Consider the following 18226-nt stretch of genomic DNA (forward strand, 5'->3'; position numbering starts at 1 on the left):
TTGTTCAAAAAAGATGGCTCTTTTTTTACAATTTTGGGCTTTAATTGTTCTGTTACTTTCTTTTAGCCTAGAACACTCTCTATATGAGTGGATCTTATCTTAATATTTTATATGTCTATATAAACACACTTAAAAAAAATAATTTTATCACATCTGGTTTTACTGCATGTTGCTGCATGTCTCTAGAGGCATACAGAATTTTTATTTTCAAGTAAATTTACATTAGTTACAGTCTCCAGCTGTTTTAGATATAGAATCATTTCCTGTTGGTACAGTTTCCAGGACAGTTCCCTTTTTTTCTTCTCAAAAGAATGAGAAATTTAATTTAACAAAGACATCCTATAATTGCCTTTGTATCTAGCAAGGTATCTAGCAATCTAAATATTTTATTTTATTTAAAACATCTGTCTACATAATATCATATGACTATACAAACCTATATCAGCCTTCTGAAAGACAGCTGCTGCCACTTTTATTTCATTTATAAGAGACCAACAAAATTGCTGAAGATAAAGCCCGTCTGCCACTGAGTCATATATAAAAAAATTTTGCAAGATGAAAATTGCTTGCATTTACAGTTCTTGTTAAACTAATCTAGGTCTTTTACAAATTTAGAAGCATCGTTTTTCCTTTTCCCTGTTCTTTTACCCCCATCCCAGTCACTATGGAAACATAGGAGCTTTACATATACTTTTTTTTATAAGCTCATTTTTGTTGAGATTGAAGGCCCATTTCTTTTAAAGATGAAATGCAAACTGGAGTCATATCTTAATTGCCTCCTTGTGGGATCTATGTATCCCCTGCTATCTTCATTTTCACAAACATTTGGTGTGCATTATACTGGTTAGCATTTTCATGCAGTTTTTTAGGAAATATACAGGGGAAGTGATAATGTCAATATAGATCTTTATCTGTTTTGTGCTACTAAGCTTTATTTGCAGTGATTGTAAACTGTTCCTTTGTATGAAGCAACTCCTACTGAAAAGAAAATATTTAGTGGATAGTATCAATACAGGCACAGCAGCTGTCCTAGAAAAATAGGCATAGGCATTTTAAAGTATGTCTAAATAAGACAAGTTTACCTTTTTCCAGAGAAGTAATCAAAATATTCCTTTTTGGAGAACTAAGAGTATGAAAGGAAAATGTTTATGGTTCCCTACTGGCACACAGTTATGATTGACAGGAAAAACCAACATGTATGCCACATGAGACATCTTGTTCAGGAACTTTCAGGAGGGTAGTAAATTGGTGTTGGCACAAACACAAAAAAAATAAAATGACTTGATTCAGCAGTTTTCAATTCTAAATCCCCAAGCTCAAAAGAAAGAAGTAAATATTCATCAAATGATCAAAATTTATATTGATTTTTATTCTGCATTAGCAGCTCAAAGTCAAGATTCTTGACAGGGTGGATGTCGGTTTGAATGATTCTCTTTGAAATAAGGATACAGGCACTGGGCTGAGTGCTACTGTGCATTCCTGAACCATAGGAAAAGACTATTAGAACCCTAGGAAGCTAAATTTTTTAAAGAATAGTATAAAAGCATGCTTGTTCTGTACTGTTTTGATAGCTATATTGTTGTTATTAGTATGTAAAGTGATTCTTGTTGTTCCTGCTTTACTCCATCCTTTCCATTATCATCTAAGGACAACTTTTTTATAGTACTTCAAAGGGAAATGGTACCTCATGTACTATAGTAGCTGAGTTAATATCAGTATTTCCCAAAAGAAGTGCATTTTAGAGTGCTAGTCTGGCAGAGAAAAGGAAGCAAAGATTGTATCTGCACATTATACATCTTTAATTTTGCAGTTTCTGCCAGTGAGTAAATAAAGATCTGGGGGAGGGGGTGAGGGAGGAGGATGGAAATCCAGGGAAGGAGAATGTGAGTGTGAATGTAGCACTGAAACAAATGTGATGACTGTGATTACCAAGCTGTGAGATTTAATGAGAAAACCTGTATTAGAGTGAAGTAGAAAATCATAACCATCACCTCTAGTCTATAGGAATATAATTGGATCTCAGCCCCTAGCAAAAGTAAATAAGTAAGTTAGTGACATTTTTAACAAACTTAAATATATTGAGAATAAGAGGGGAAGTTATTTTGATTACTGTACTGTTACAGTATACTTTTTTTAAGTTTCTCAGCTTGCACTAAAACGAGATTCATTGTCTTAAAATGAAACAAAATACTGTGTTTTTGTGAGGGAATTAAATGAGAAGCAAAGTAAGGCAGAAATACTATAACTATCACAGTGTTAACAAATTTCCCAAATGTCTTAGGTGCTTACAATTCAGTAAACATCTTTAACAGCATAGCTTTAAAATTAAATTTTACAAACATTATGGGTAATGCTTTAATAATATGCAAATTGCAATGAAGTCAGCAGCAGCAAAGCTGACCTCTTAGCAATACAAATATTTTATGTTTAAAACAGTTATCTTTTTACAGTTCCCTCTACCTCAGTAAGTGTCAGGTGCGTCAAGAGGCTCCTCATCAGAGGAGCATAAATAAACTCAGAGGAGCAGCAGCCTGCGCCTGCTTTTTATACATGGAAAGGCAGTTGTACAAATCAACATATTAAGCTATATATTTTGCCATTGCTAGAATAAATAAAAATATTTTTTTCTAAAATCCATCTGTATATATGGATAGGGAAAGTAATTTAAAGGGAAAAATACTTAGCCAGCATTTCCTTGCTATTTTTAAATAAATTAATTGACATTAATTGACGTATCTTCCTTCAGAGTCTGACTATTCTTAATTGTGCAGGGGAGACAGAGTTCATATTGCACAATTTTATGTTATTAATAGTTCAATATCTAAAAAGCTGATAAAAATACCTAGTAATTTCTCCCTGTAGGAGGAAAAAAAAGTGTGTAGTAAGAAAACATTCACATCTCTAGGGGTAACCTAACATCAAATAGACTATCAAGGCATGGAAAGAATCTCCTTCAATTTCAGAACATGTTAAATAAGCATTCAATGAGTGTCTTTGAGGAACACAGTGTAGGAGTTCTGACTTCAGAATGTTTGACACTATTGAACCTCTAAAAATGTTTGATTCAAAACATTGAATCAAAAGAAGATTTTAGGTCAAAACTTCTGCAATTTTGTGAGTTGATATGTCTAGGAAATTTTGGAGCTAGTTATTAAGCTCACACATATTTGCAATGATTTGGTTAAGAAATACATAACATTTCTCAAGAAGTTTAAAATTGACCTACTAGGGAAAAAAACCAAGCTGTTATGTACTACTATTACAGTATAGTAAAATTGCCAAGAAAAAGGCTGTAACATTTTTATGTTAGCTCTGCCACGCCTTCCTGGGATGTTTTGTATGGTTTTCCATAGGAAGTATTGGTTCTGAGAGACCTACCTCTCCTCACTATTTTTAAGTAGACATGTCCGTGTCAATCTGCTGTGGAAATGGGAGAGGTGGAATGTGTACCAGCACTCTGGAATTTCTCTTGAACAAGTGTGCTGTCCTAAATTCTGAACCTGGGTAGCTTAGCCTTAAGAACATGGCCATTTTGAACACCCAATGCCCAGCTGAGCTAGATGCATTGCTGGTCCATGTGATTTGGTACAGAAGCTTTATAGAGAAGCATGACTTTTAGAAGCATCTGTGCGTTGGACAATAGACAGACTCTTTAACCATCTCTTTTTTAGGGAATTTCAGTGCTCTAGAAATGCAAACACAGAAAATGGTAGGAACAATAAGAACAGTCTAAATAATGGGGGTTTTAATTAACTAAGATTAAGTTTATAATTTTAGCACTTTCTATGCATGACTAGTCTCCCCTCTTCTTGACTGCTTGAAGGGCCTGAGGCTTACCCAGGAAGGTTTTCAACCTTCTTAATGTACAACATATTTGTGTTTGGGACTCCAATTTTTTTATCTTCCTGACAGGGAAAAATGCAACATTGTGTTGATGAATTGTTAATTTAATAGGACAAATTCTGGGTTTGTAACAATTGCACTGTTTGGGTTTACAGTTATTGTGGCATATGAAAAGGTGTCACTGAAGGAGACAGAAGGCATGTGGCAGCTACAAAGAAATGCACTCTATTATGTTGATAGGTTTGGCTGGATCTGCATCCTTGTTAATTTGTGTCTTCCACATGGTTTTAGCAAGCACTGTTCTGTCATCCCAGCCCTTTCCACTGTCAGAGCAAGCCTTTTCCCCACCTGACCCCCAATTATTAGACTCTCTGTCACTCTCTTTCCACAGACTGGAGGTGCAGACCTGCAAGATGAGAAAAATAGGAAAGGGTCCCAGCCTTTGTTCAATTTCCATTCTTACAAGAACTTTTTTTCACCTGGCAATTTTGGGATGATGTTTTCAGAAACTATTCAGTCTTAATTAACCTCTGGAGAGGTTAATTCTTTCATACTTTTCTTCAATGCTTTTTGATATTTATGATGTAGGGGACTTCTCTGGGTTTATAACTGCGATCTGTTTAATGCATAGGGCATGCCATGCTCTTGTGTTTGGTTTAATGTTATTAACTGAATAGAATGGAAGGCAGGTGAATAGACAGGAATAAAGACACAAGAGGTGCACATTTTAAATTAGCAGCGTGATCGTGGCATCTTCATGGATTTGGTCAGACAGTGCTGCTGAGGCCACACTACTGATTGCATTTGCACTCCTCAGTCCTGAAGTCACAGGTCATGGATTTCTGAAAGCCAAGGGAAACCCTGCAAAAAGGTATTGCTCTTATTTTATAGGCTTCCCCCCTCCACTCGTCCCATTATTTCTGATGGTTCTGAGAACTACCTGAAGTTCTGCTTGCTATAACACAGCCCTACCTATCTAAAATTTCATTTTATGGCTCCTGTGCATGGACCTATTGTTCACTGTGTTGTTACTTCTACTCTACATTCAATACCCTGATATGTATGAATGTTGTTGCCTTGTAATTTTACTCATTCTGTGTGGAGGTTTCCCATTGTTGTGATAGTTTTAGCACACTGAAAAACAGTACAGCAACATTATTCTTGATATAAAAACATTTCTGAGATTTATGACAATAGAAACACTTAGCTAAGATTTTAACTGCTAACAAGCATACCCTGATTAACAGAATTAATTTCCTGCATGATCAAAATACGTGTCCTTTGTAATAGGACTCTCAAGTATTTACCTTGAAGTAAACATATTTTGTGATATAGGATTTTTAAAAAATTTGATTCAGTCCTGAAGAGAGTATGCAAGATGAAGAGTCAAGGAAACCAGAAGCAGGAAGGGTAGCAGACAAAGAAAGTATTCAATAGCAGCAAGGTCTCTGTTTTAATTATGCAGAATAATGGGGGGAAAACAAATGCCTACACTTAGGGTAGAAGCAGTCACTTGCAGTCCAAGAAGCTTAATGCTGCCAAATGATAGCCCAGTGATCTTAAAGACATTTCCAACCTAAATAATTGTATTATTCTGTTGTACAATGCCTTTTAAAATGCTGGTGTGACTTGAAAGTTTTCCTTCTGCCTTAGGTGTTTTCATCAATAGGAAGACCTGTTGGCTGGGTGTAGGGAAGGCGTGATGGATGATCGAGTCTGTCTGTATAGAGTTTTTGGACAAACTCTTGCCTGCCAAAGAATGATTTCTATAATCTACATCTTTATGGAAGATAATTTGAGCCATTTATGGAAGATAAGTTGAGATAATAACCTTCTCAACATTATTTTATTCAGTAGCTGTACTGTGACAGAGCCAGGGACTGTTTTGTGTTCCAGAATAAAGCCTTCATCACAACTTTATAATGTAGACAAGTATTCAGAATATTGTGACAGAAAAACAACAAAACATGCTTCAGTATTTAAGCACATAAATTCTACTCTTATCAACTTAATTCTGGAAAGAAATTATTCTCAATTTTAAATCTTAAGAAATTTCACCAGTTGCAGATAGACAGAGTGACAAACTGGAATGCACATCCTTTTAAAATGGGACATCTGAGTTTGCATGTCTTTAAAATATATATATGGGTGAGTATTCTAAGTCTACATGGGGCTGCCTGGAGCCATCTGACCACCTCCTTGTTGGCAGAAGCTGGATTTTGTGCTTTAATTTTAGAGGCTGTTTTTATCCAGCTTAAATTCAAATAATGGCAGAGGAATGGAACTGTCTGCATTTCTTATATAATTCTCACTAAGTGCAGTGTAGTGTGGCAGAAGTAAAGTTTCTCTACAGAACTGTAAAGAAAGGGTAATGCAAGGTAGAATACTTTCATAATTTCAGTTCAACTGAATGTGTTATGTGAAATTTGTATATCTAAAACACAGAATGGTTTGCCTACAATAACATAGTTCATAACAAATAACTTGTGCTCCTTGGGAGACACTGTCTGAAAATGCTTTCCTTTCAACACCATTTCAATGATATTTATTCTAGTACATTCCAAAATAAAGAAAAAAAAAAAAATCCACAGCAGAAAAACACTGGCTCTGAGTTCATATCTCCAATTTACATTGGTGTAAATTTTGAGTCTCTTGTTTGACACTGTATACAATATAACCTTTCAATCTCCTTCCTCCCACAGTAAGAGTCATTATCCCTTGTCTTTCTCCACTTCAGAATAAGGTCATTCCAACATGTAGGTCTAACAAGAAATACAATGTATTTTCATTGATTTGTATTGTCACTGATTACTCCTTCATGTTATATAGTGATCTGTATAGTAAAGGACATTTTGTGTTGTCATGCAAAGCCAGTCTTAAGGAACAGATTTGTACCCCAGGCTCTCCCAATTTATTTATAAGTCCTTGGTTTTTAGAAAATGAGCTTTAGGAAATAGCCTTGAAATTATTTACCATTATTAATCAATCACTAGAACTGAGTATTCAGCTCTGGTCTAGAATTTTTTTTCTCTGTTTTCCCCATGACTACAGTTTTTTCATATTCTTGTTCAGAGACTGGTTCCTACAGGCTCAGAAAAATGAGAGAATTTTGTCATTTGATTATTGGAAATATTTCGGTTTAATTTACAACAGAATATTTTAAACTCACTCCATCCTAGTATGTACAGAATTTCTGGAAGTGTGTAACAAGACCATCATAGAAGCTTCATTGTCTTTTTATTGCAAAAATGGTCACTTAGAAGAGGATCATGAAGTGGAAAGCTACTGCTGAGTATAATTCCTTGGCATTTTTTCCTCCATGTTCAATTTTTCACATATTCAGATGTGAAAAAGAAAAAAAAAGAAGGAACTGAATTTCAGTTGTAAGAAAGAGCACTAGTAGTAAATGAATGATTACCTCCCACCCAAATTCTATTAGCTATATTTGGGACTATGGATATCCCAGGAGGGTGTTTGAGGATTTGCTAGATATCTGTGTCCATACAGTATGTTTTTTATAGAAATTGTTTTTGAGGTTTGAGTTATATAATAAAAATTATATGTCAGGCAATCTGAAAACATACAATGCAGGTTCAAGTGTAAATCAAGTAGCTTTCCTGTATTTGATTAGAAATTTATAAAGTTGTTACTTTTTTCTCCCAGAATACTGCAAAACTAAGAAATCAACTGCAAAAACCTTCATTACCACTAAAGATTTTAAGTTGAAAATAAACTGAAGTAGGTCTATTGCATATTTGTGCTCCGTGCTTTTTTTCTATATTGTGCCTTGTACCTTAGCTCAGATTCTGTAGAATGTAGTTTTTTGAGACTTAAACTGATCAATACCTACTCAGGTCTTCAAAACCTCTTTGGATTTGCAGTTGATATCAGTATAACAGAGACAAAAAATGCTTAAGTACAATAGTGAGATAGATGAATACACAGAGAAAAGAAATCAGAGAGATCCATCTGAAACTCTACGCTGTCTGAGTTTGAGTTGCCGTAATCGTTCACAAACGTTGAAGATAGAAATTGGGTTTAAAAATAAAAGTAGTTGATTTATAGAGAGATCATATTTCTGAAGTGAAAGAACTGGGTTGTATTCAGGCTTTGTAGAGTATGATGTTGATGGAGTTCATATTCCCTAGTACAAGAGGACCTTATAGCTGCAAGGAAGAAATAATGGATTCTTATTTATCCCTCTTCATATATTTACCTGCCCTTTACATCCTGCTTTTCCTTTCCCCCACTATTCTATTTAATACCTTTTTTTCTTCTCACATTTTGCATGTTCATTATTGGTTTGCCTTCAAATATTTTTGCAAGAGAACAGGGCATGAACAACTTATGAAAAGCTGCTGCCTTTATTTTTTAACATTTTTTATTTTAAAATATAGAGGAAATTTTAAGATGGGGAATTAGAAAATACAAAGGGAAAAAACTTTCTAAATTATTGTGATAGTTGTGCTATTTGAGAAACAGCCTGTGCTCATATAATTCAGGGCTCAGTTTTAATTATGATGTGTGATGTTCCAGAGCTTAGGCTACAAGTGAATTTCCTCTTTTTGGAGTCTTGGGGTGGGAGGGGAGAAGGAAGGTTCTATACATGATTGCAGCAATGGCCAAGAAGACCTCAAAACTTCTACTTAACTCCAGCCAAAATCCATAGCTAAAAAAAGTAGGAATTACTTATCTTGATTTACAAACCTGTCCTGAAAGGAAGGGTTTTTTTTTTGCTTTGAGTTTTCCACAAGATTTCCCCTCTAGGCTTAAAGCACTCACAGACTTTAATTGATAGATCTAATTGTTTTAGAAATTTACTGGTCACTGACAACAGGGCTTTAGACAGAATGTGTCATGTCAAATATAATGGAAATTAAAATGATACACTGGGTTACTGCTTTGTGGGAAGAATAAATTAAAAGAACACATTCATAGCCTTATGTAGACAATACAAAATACTCTGCTGAAAGACTATCCTCACTGGTGAAGAATCCTTCCAAAAAAAGGAAATTTTTTCAGGAACCTCTGTATACTGTGGAAGTGGACTGTTTGTCTGTTCAGAGGAAAACGTACTTGGGGGTGGAAGAGGAACAGGAAGGTGATGCAGTTAATTTGCTGCCTTAGTTGTTTCTCGAGTTATATAAATGGCAATTTTAATTATAGCTTCTGAGAAAGCAGAATAGTTTTATAGCTCTCTCAAACCTTAACATTTTAGTCTAACTGGACAGTCCCAGCTAGTTTAGATAATGTTTCTTCACTGTTAAATTTTGTGGTTTAATTTTCCACTATTTTAAAATAGGTATGAAAGCCTTGAATTACACTTCAATGCACAATGAAAGACCTGCATGGACTAGTCAGGATTTTTATCTTTTATCTCCTTGGACAATTGCTAGCATTTTCTGTATTTTCTGGGGTTTTGTTTTGCTTGTAGGTTTGTTTTTAAATTTCTCAAAAACATATGGAGATTTATTGAAAAATATAACTAGTTTCACTGTAAGAAGCAGCTGAGAGAGAAAGGTATAAAAGTTTGAATGAGAAATTTTAAAAGGAATTTCCAAATCACATTATTTTTCAGCAAAAAATTACACCAAGGCAAGGCCTAAGCAAATATAGAAACTGTTATTACCACTAGCTTATAAAGACATTCCAGCCTTCTTTCAGACTTTCCCTGCTGAGATTCTTCAGTGCCTGTTTCCCTTCACTTGCTTGCATTTTTCTTGCATTTTACAGACTACCCTTCTGTCTAGCACTTTCACTACTTTCTCTTTATGACTTCTGTTGTTCCAGAGATTGGTAACTCTGCTGTGCTGTCAGCAAACAAATAAACTCTTTACTTCCCTGACTCCCACAGCAGAAAATACAGGAGTGTCCTTATACAAAATTTCCTCCATGCAATTTGCATTTACTTGCCACAGCACCAAGTACTTAAGCAGGCATTCCACTCCTAATGAAAATAAAAGTATGTAGTTACACAGAAGTAGCGATTTTTGAAGCATTATCAGAATTTGTAATGTGTTTTTCTTTCAATGAAGTATATTAAAAGAAAACAATGGCATATCGGCCCCAAAGTGCTTTTGAACTTTACACTCTGTTCTTTCTGCTGTTCCTAGGGGCAAGTGCAACAAACAGCAGATTTTATCCTTGTGTCATCTGGTTCTCTGAGCCTCAGAAGCATACTGATCACCACAGCTGCAATAAATAAACTGTCTATTCAATAAGTTATGATGCCAAATATTATTCCACATTCTTCTGGACAGGCACAGTCTGATGGAAAACAGCACATTTCACTTATTACCTTTTTCCTTGCAATTAAAGTTGCTGAGTAATCAGTCTGTGCCAGATACAGGAAGGAAGAATGTGAATAATGCCAATTTTCTTGGGTTTGTTTACAATTACTATTTAAAGGAAAAATACCTATAGCAATATGGCTTTCATTAATTATGAAGCACAGACAGTGTGTTAACAATATCAATCTTGAAGTCTGTAAGAAATATGAGTTTATGTATCTACCTGTTCTATCAGAGTTCTGGGTTTCTAGTATCTTTTTTATTCATGTCCAGACATTTTTATGGAGCATTTGATTGGATATACATTTCATGGGATATGTAACACATTCTCTGATAGAAACCTCAATAGTTCATTTCTAGCCTTTGGGATTACACTGTAGTTCTTTAACTTAATGGTTCAGCCTTTTTCACTACCACATATAGGGAGAAAATTAATGGTGTGAATCATTTCACTAAAACTGTTGCAGTCCGAAAATATTTGTTTTAAATGTATTCTTTCTGAATTATTTTTTTAATGTTCTGTTTTGTTTTTTTCCCCTCTTTGTTTTCTTTTTCTAGGCTGAGGTTCAGCTATGCTATCTGGAAGCACAAAGAGATGCTGTTGAACAGATGTCCTTAAAACTGTACAGTGAGCAGTACAACAGTAGTAGCAAGCGAAAGGAAGAGTTTGCTGATATGTCAAAAGTTCACACAGTGGGAAGTAATGGGTAGGGAACTATTCTTTTTGTTGTTTTATTCTCACTGATCTGACTTGTTGGGTTTTTTTTAACATGATATACTTTTTCTTACTACCGGTTAACCAGGATTTTTCTTCCTAGGCCAAGAGACAGGGCAAAACTGTTTCTGTCTGTCTCCTTTTTTTTAATATATGGATACAAAAATAATGGGTTCTGGATAATTTATCCAAATGATGGTTTGTTCATGGGAACATCTAATACTATCTAATACAAAACTGTTATCTGGATTAAAAAAAATATAACTTGTCCTTTTTCTTTGGGCTTTTCTCCTCCAGTGGCTTCATATAGTTTGCTTTCTTAACATCTTCCAGGGAAGAACCTGGTAGTGTCAAAGGATCTCTGCAAAACCTCTATAATCACTGTTCTCCTAGACATTAGGAAATATGAATATGAAGCCATTCAATTATAGTTCAAACATCCAGGTTTTTGCACTTCAAGAAAGCATTGATTTTAACTGCTTTCCCTTTTATTAAGATTGTTTTTCCTTGACTTGTTTTTTTAATGAATGTTAACACACATGTATGTGTGTTTATTATATATAGAAGTGTGCATGCAAAGGCATTCTTTCTTAATATTTTGAACAAATGAATCACTGATTCATTTGCTAAAATGAGTTTTTGCTGCCCTGTCTTCTTCACAATCCAGGAAACTTGTAGTTCTCGAAGAAGACTTTTTCTTTAAGGTCTTCATAAAGAACCTACCTGTAGAATCATAATAATGTGGGCCAAAAGCAGGTCAAAGGACCCCACTAGTGCTCATTGTTTGGAGACTCCCTCATCCTGACAGAAGTTTCCTTGCAACTGGCAAATAGAGTAGAACTTTTGTTTCCTATGCAAGAATAGTCATTGACAAAGGTGTTCATGAGTTCTTTATCTCCAGAACTCCCCTTCCCAATTGTTAACTCAATGTTCAGGTCTTGGAAACACAGTTTTATTAAATTACCAACTGCAAAGATAAATGAGCCTTGTAAACATCCCCTCTTATTATACAGAAAGATGACTGTTTTAGAAAAGTTGATGTGGGCTAATTATGTAGGATTACTGAGATCTTGATTACATATGCAGAAATCTGTCAGATTCTCAAACACGCCAGCGCAGCTAGTGCCAACCATAAAAATAATTTGTTCAGAATTGGTGTGTATTTGTATATAAATGTACACTGAGGGCTACATGTTCAAAACCAGCTTCTAATTTTGCAGCCATCATTGAATGGGAGCAAAGCTTAAGGTTGGAATATTGAGGAGGATGTAAGACACATCAACAGACATTTGATTTTCCTGAGGGGACGGGATGAAAACTTTATGCTTCACAGAGAAATCCAGTTTGTAACTCTACACACCATATGTGATAAGCAAATAATTTCTTAAATGCACTTTTTTTCACTTGTAATTATATGCTTTGAACAGGAAATGGTCATCTGCTAGTAATTCTAACCTTTTTAGTGCTGTGGCCACTTTTCTGGGCCATTAAGGCCATCTCAGGCCTTAGAGGGTCAACACTGACTTCAGGGACCAAGGGGCTGGAATCAGACCAATAGAATACCACTTATTCAGCCATTGCAGAAACTAGTGGGGACTAAATTCAACTGGAAAACGTTCAGTTGAACCCATCTGAGGCACTGTGTTGAAAAAAATGGAAATTAGTTTCAGCTGTTTAAAGATACAGTTGATGCAACATTTCCTTACTGCATAAAAACTGTGGACAGAAACTCCACAGTAGCATGGCCTAGCTAGAAACCAAGATCACTACAGAGAAGGGTCCATTTGCATAAATTTGGGTATCTATCCATTAGCTGTTGAGGAAGTTTGACCTAGGAGAAAGAAGAATATCCACAGGGAGAACCAGAGCTATTGTAAATAAAGAATTTTTTGTATGATGTGTGTGTGTGTAGGAGATTTGGGAGATGACTGTGCAGGAAATAGTTAAACTGAGGGAGGTAGGTAGGTTAGTATTTGCAGAATAGTGTGATTCTAGTGGGTGTGTAAAAAACTGGAGATTTCCTTCAAAACAGTAATCTTGTTAAAACAGCAATAGGGAAGGTTTTTGTGTATTAGCATGAAAATGGCCAAAGTGACAAAGGAAAAGAATGAGTATCCACTGCAGGAGAACACCAGCTGGCCAGGAGGTAAGAGGTACCCAAGAGTAGTTGAGGGCAGGTGCAAAATGTTACGGCAAGTCTGGGTGGAAATACTGTGTCCCCTCAAAACTGGAGTCTAGTGCGTGTAGGTCCTATTGAGAGATATAGACAGCACAAAGCCAGATCCTAAGATCCTGTCATTAATGGGTATTGGGCCTTCATGGATAGAAAGAGATAGAAATCTCTTAGTTTCAGAGAAATGCATTAGAGGAGGCTTCCAGTATGTGCAGAACATAGGGCAGTTTTAACTGTTAAGGTGGTAACTCTGAATTCTCCTATATCTCCCTAATAAAAACATGTGAAAACAGTTCCATTAAATTATAACCCAGAAACTGGAAGGAACATACTGTCTGGCTGAATTGTTTGGTAAGTGTACCAGTGTGTTTACAGTACTTCTAAATGCCATGTGAGTTATGCCATCAAAGTAATACTGCAAACTGGAAGTGCGTGTTAAACATGGGGAAAAAGGCTGATGGAAATAGCTTCACATTCCTTTTTATTTATTAATGCCACAGACGAACTGGTTTTCTCATGAGAAAGGTGCTCATGAATTTTCATTCAAAATAATAAATTGGTGTCCACATTTTAAGAAATATGTTTAGGGTTCCAGGGATTAGACATGCAACTCTGCATATCTGATTCCTGGTTTACCAAGACAAAATATACTTCTTAATGTAATTTTAGTTATTATATAGCTACCAGTTTTAGCTTATTAGCCAACCAACTTCATCAAGGAAGCCATTTTTACCTGCCCCTTAACTAATATTATTACATTTTTGTTGGCAATGTTTGAGTAATTTTAATGGAGGATTTTTTTTCTTTATCAATAAACTGATTAACTAATTTATTCCTTTTCTAGTGTTTGGTGGATTCTTATATTCAATCAAAATTAGATCTTTTCTATGATTATTGCATCTTTAACACACATCAGTATTTCAGAAGTCATGCTTTCCCTGGTTCTGCCTGTGGCGATATGAAAGAAAGATCTGCTAAGCTCAAGAAAAGTAGATTCTGAATAAAAAAGAAATATTAACTATACCACAGAAGTACTTACAGATACATTTTAATCTTAACCTCTCTCTAGTCCTACAATTTCTTGATTTTTTCTGAATATCTTTTTAGCAGCTTAGCAACTTGCATCCTTTCCAAACGGTAATTTATTAGTGATCGCTAAATTAATCCATTTAGATGCAAAACATTAATTAAAAAAAAAAAAGCTGCTTTTAAAATATATGTATCAGAGATATTCTGAAACAATTAAAAGGTATTGCAATCATATTAAAAAAATATTGATGATGCTCTCTAGGCTGACTTCACTATCTTCAGGCTCAGGCAAATAACTGCCATAGATGGTCACTTAAAACTGCTCCCAGACGGCTTGACGTTACTTCAGAAAACAAAAAAGTCACCACCAACAAAAATCTACAGCCCCCCCTCTAAAAGAAAAAACTCAACAGAAAACCCAAACAAAACAACAAACCAAGAAACACAAAACAAACCAACCAAAAAACCAACCAAAAAAACCCAAGCAAACAAAAAGAGAAAGTACTGTATATAAACTATGGGAAAAGAAAGCAAATATCCTTTATCTTGTATCCCTTACTGGGCTTTTTCCGGTGAATCCTTTTTCACTCTCTTCATTTGGGTTGAGTTCTTGTTTAGAACATTATTTTGAAATCAAAATGTTCAGCTGTTTTTCATGCTTATCTGTGTTTTATAAAGGTCAAAGTAAAGTGCTTTTCTGTTTATTTAAAGGATGGGTTCATTTCAATACATAAATAAGTGGACCAATTTGGACTATAGGTAAGATGTGGATCTTTAGACATAAAGCCAGTGTTTGGATCCAGCACATCTTCTGCATAATATAGGAAAATCCAAGTCCACTTCCTGGTGCATTTTCCAAAGGCATCCCATGCCATTCTGTATCTAGGCTTTGTTTCACATCACCTTCATATCTTAATTTAGGATTTTCACTGGTACAAGCTATCCAAGTTCAACTGAATCTGTACCAATTTACAGGTTATGAAACCTAACATCTTGTGTCATAAAATGTATGTTTTAATAACTGCCTGTCAGTTTTATGTCTTTGAATAATATTTGGCTAAGATGGAAGAGAAGAAAACGAGCAGTAGATACTGAAGATGCAGAATGGTTATTCTGCTTTCTGAAGAAGGAATGAAGATTCAGTAACACTGCCAAATATACAATTCAAAATGGAGTTTAGTTTTCTTTTAGTTTCCAAAGGATATCTGAGTCAAATACCTCCTGAAACAGGAAAAAAGCCCTGAACACCAAATGAAACTTATATTTCAGTAACAGTAACTTGACCTTTTGTGCTTGCTCTTCTTTCTTTATGGTAACATTGCTTACCATCTCAGGGCAGCAAGCGGTTTTGAGTAAGTGTACCTCAAAAAATGATCAAGTAAAAGTATACTATGTACAGTGGATTAAAGTGGAGGATTACTTCAGAAGCAGGAATCAGTGCCTGTGCATTGTACAATACTTTCTTTGTTGTCAATTTGTTGAAAATAATACCACGGAAGGGAAATGCTTTCTTCTACCTTGCCTGCTTTCTTGAGGAAAGACAGTTTTACTTGTCACAACTTTATCTATAAGCTTTCAAAATTACCACTCACGTGGTACTCCAGTTAATAATAAAACTGCAGTAGTACTAATGACATTAAAAGCATGTTTAGTTTATTGTTTCTCTGTTGAAACACTGCTAATTTTTTTAATGCGGTTGCTAAAAAAGATCTTAATAATTGGAGAAATTAGCTTTAGTGGAACATGCACTATTCTTTGATCAGTCTGGGTGTTTTTTAATACTACTGGCAAGGCTTTTGTTAGTTCCAATTTTGCAAATTTGAAGATCCCTTTTCAAGAGGTATCTATTTGACGAATGTGCAGTTTTTCAGCATGTACTTTCTGTCTTGTATCACAGTGTTTTAGAAGAATCTATGCTTTACTTATTCACTAGGCTTTCAATAGAGAATCACATTAATCCTTTTAAGCTCCTTATTCTAATGATTTATTTTGTTGAAAACCGTAGTGATCCTCCTTTGAATTTTAATGATTGCCGCCTATTCAAGGATTCATTGTTTTGACTTCCTGTCCTTACCTTTGTTTCTTACATGTCTGTAGGGAACACCTGTCTAATACTGTATCTGGCCTTAGTTCTCACTGGCTTACCATATTCACTCAAGCCTATCTTAAGGCGTTAAGTTGAAATGCTAGCTACTCATCCATGAAAATAAATGTAGGATATTTACTAAGATAGGCAGATAGACAGGAGAGGGGTGGCTGAATGGATTGAGTAATTTTTTGATGTAAATAATATTTTCATATGAACTATATCAAGGTGATTGTTGCAAAATGTGCTCAATATAAAGCCAGCTCTGTAAAAAAACATTAAACAATACCTATAGGGGATTTGTATTTCAAAATTTTTGAAGCAAATGCAGTATGCCAACAGTTGTCAGGATTTGGCATCAGCTGCTGAATTTAGGTCATGGCACTGGCTTAAATTGGATTTCAGTCTTCATTTTCATCCACACTGTATAAATACAGAATGTCTCTTTAGAAATATAACTTGGAACATCATGAGTTTTCAAGAATATATTATTCTAATACAAGATTTTAACAACTACAGAGTATTTATGCATAATACATTTTGTTCCTTATCTACAGCCTTTTGGACTTTGATTCAGAATACCAGGAGCTCTGGGATTGGCTGATTGACATGGAATCCATTGTGATGGACAGCCATGACCTGATGATGTCAGAGGAGCAGCAGCAGCATCTTTACAAGGTTAGCAGTACCGTTACTGCCTTTACCTAGCTATAGAAGATCTGATTAGCTTGACAAGTCTTTCTCTCACAGGATATCGCTGCGTTCATTGTATGTATCATGGTGTCTATTAGAATTCCCTTCCCTGTCCCCAACCTCATTTCCATCCCCTGTGCACTGACAGGCTGCACCGACATCATAATTGCAAGAAAGTTCCCTTTATCACATTCTATTTGGTGTAATTCTATAGAAGGACAAAGATTTGTCTTCAAGATGAATAGAAATAAATGAAACTGCATTAATAAATAGACTGAAACAAAATGAAGGAAAAAAATGAAATGGGAACTGTTAACAAAATGTGTTTTGATTGGAGCTTTCAGCTGGATTTTTATCCACCTTTCAGACCTCATCTGGAAAGAAAGACATTTGCCTTGATTTTGGTTTGCTGCTGCCAGGATACAGGACTCTACCAATTTAATTTTTATTAGTTATACATAAAGTAGTCATTGTCATGTTAAGTCTTCACACTTGCTTGTGATTTGAGCAACATGATTTTGAACTTGTAGGGTGAAGCTATAGGGTCTAATTCTAGCATATATATATAGATACATGTATATATATGTGTATATATATATATATATATATATATATACACATGCATGCAGACACACATGGTTTCTTTTATTTGCCATAACAGCCTTAACCCAGAAGATTTATTATTTCTTTTAGATAGATAGTACTTGCAAGAACTTCCTCAAAATGTGTGACTTGATCCTAAAACTGATTCAGGCTTCACTGTGTGTCTGAGGAGCTACGGGTCTGAGGGGTGGTGGGGGAAAGAAAGGAGGGGCTTTCGACAGAAATATCAGGCTGCAGTAAATCTTCCTCATTTAGGCAATTTTTATTGGAGTAATTCTGACAGTTGTCATCCTTGAATTGCTTTGAGCATATGGCATATTTCAAAGAGCAGATTGTGAATCATAAAAAATAAAATTAATAACTAACCACAGAATCAGCAACACTATAATGACAAGAAACAACTACCCTCTAGCTTTTTTTTTTATTTCTTATCAAATAAATGGTACATTCAAGGTCAAATAGAAGTTGTTCTCTTTCTTCTGAGATTGCGTGATTTGATAATTACTTAAATGTAATAATTTGTTCTTGCTTTGGCATCCTATTTTCTTCATGGTCTTATTTCATTTTATTCTTTCTTATTGTAGTTATTTTATTTAAAATACCCAGCAAGAAGGGATTGTCATTGTGTTAAAATATGTTTATAAATGCAAATATAGTTCAGATCTAAACTATTTTAGGCTTTGAGTGAGTGTCATTCACTGGCCTCCATTTCTTGCTCTGACAATTATTTTTTATTTTTGCTATTGTCTTTTTCCTAACTTTGTAAGTACTTCATTGAACTTGATCACACATTT

General features: G+C 35.0%; 1 protein-coding gene across 6 annotated transcripts in view; it reads left to right on the forward strand.

Moving 5' to 3' along the window:
• The window catches only part of AKAP6 (A-kinase anchoring protein 6), a 258048-nt gene that overhangs the window by 165627 nt on the left and 74195 nt on the right, over nucleotides 1-18226 (forward strand). For all 6 annotated transcript variants that reach the window (XM_023929184.2, XM_086894836.1, XM_086894837.1 and 3 more), the window contains 2 exons: nucleotides 10692-10840; nucleotides 16694-16814. In XM_023929184.2, coding sequence (XP_023784952.2) covers nucleotides 10692-10840; nucleotides 16694-16814 — 270 coding nt within the window. The remainder of the gene's footprint in view (nucleotides 1-10691; nucleotides 10841-16693; nucleotides 16815-18226) is intronic.

The sequence above is a fragment of the Cyanistes caeruleus genome, chromosome 6 (assembly GCF_971803275.1).
Source record: "Cyanistes caeruleus chromosome 6, bCyaCae1.hap1.1, whole genome shotgun sequence".
Lineage (NCBI taxonomy): Eukaryota > Metazoa > Chordata > Aves > Passeriformes > Paridae > Cyanistes > Cyanistes caeruleus.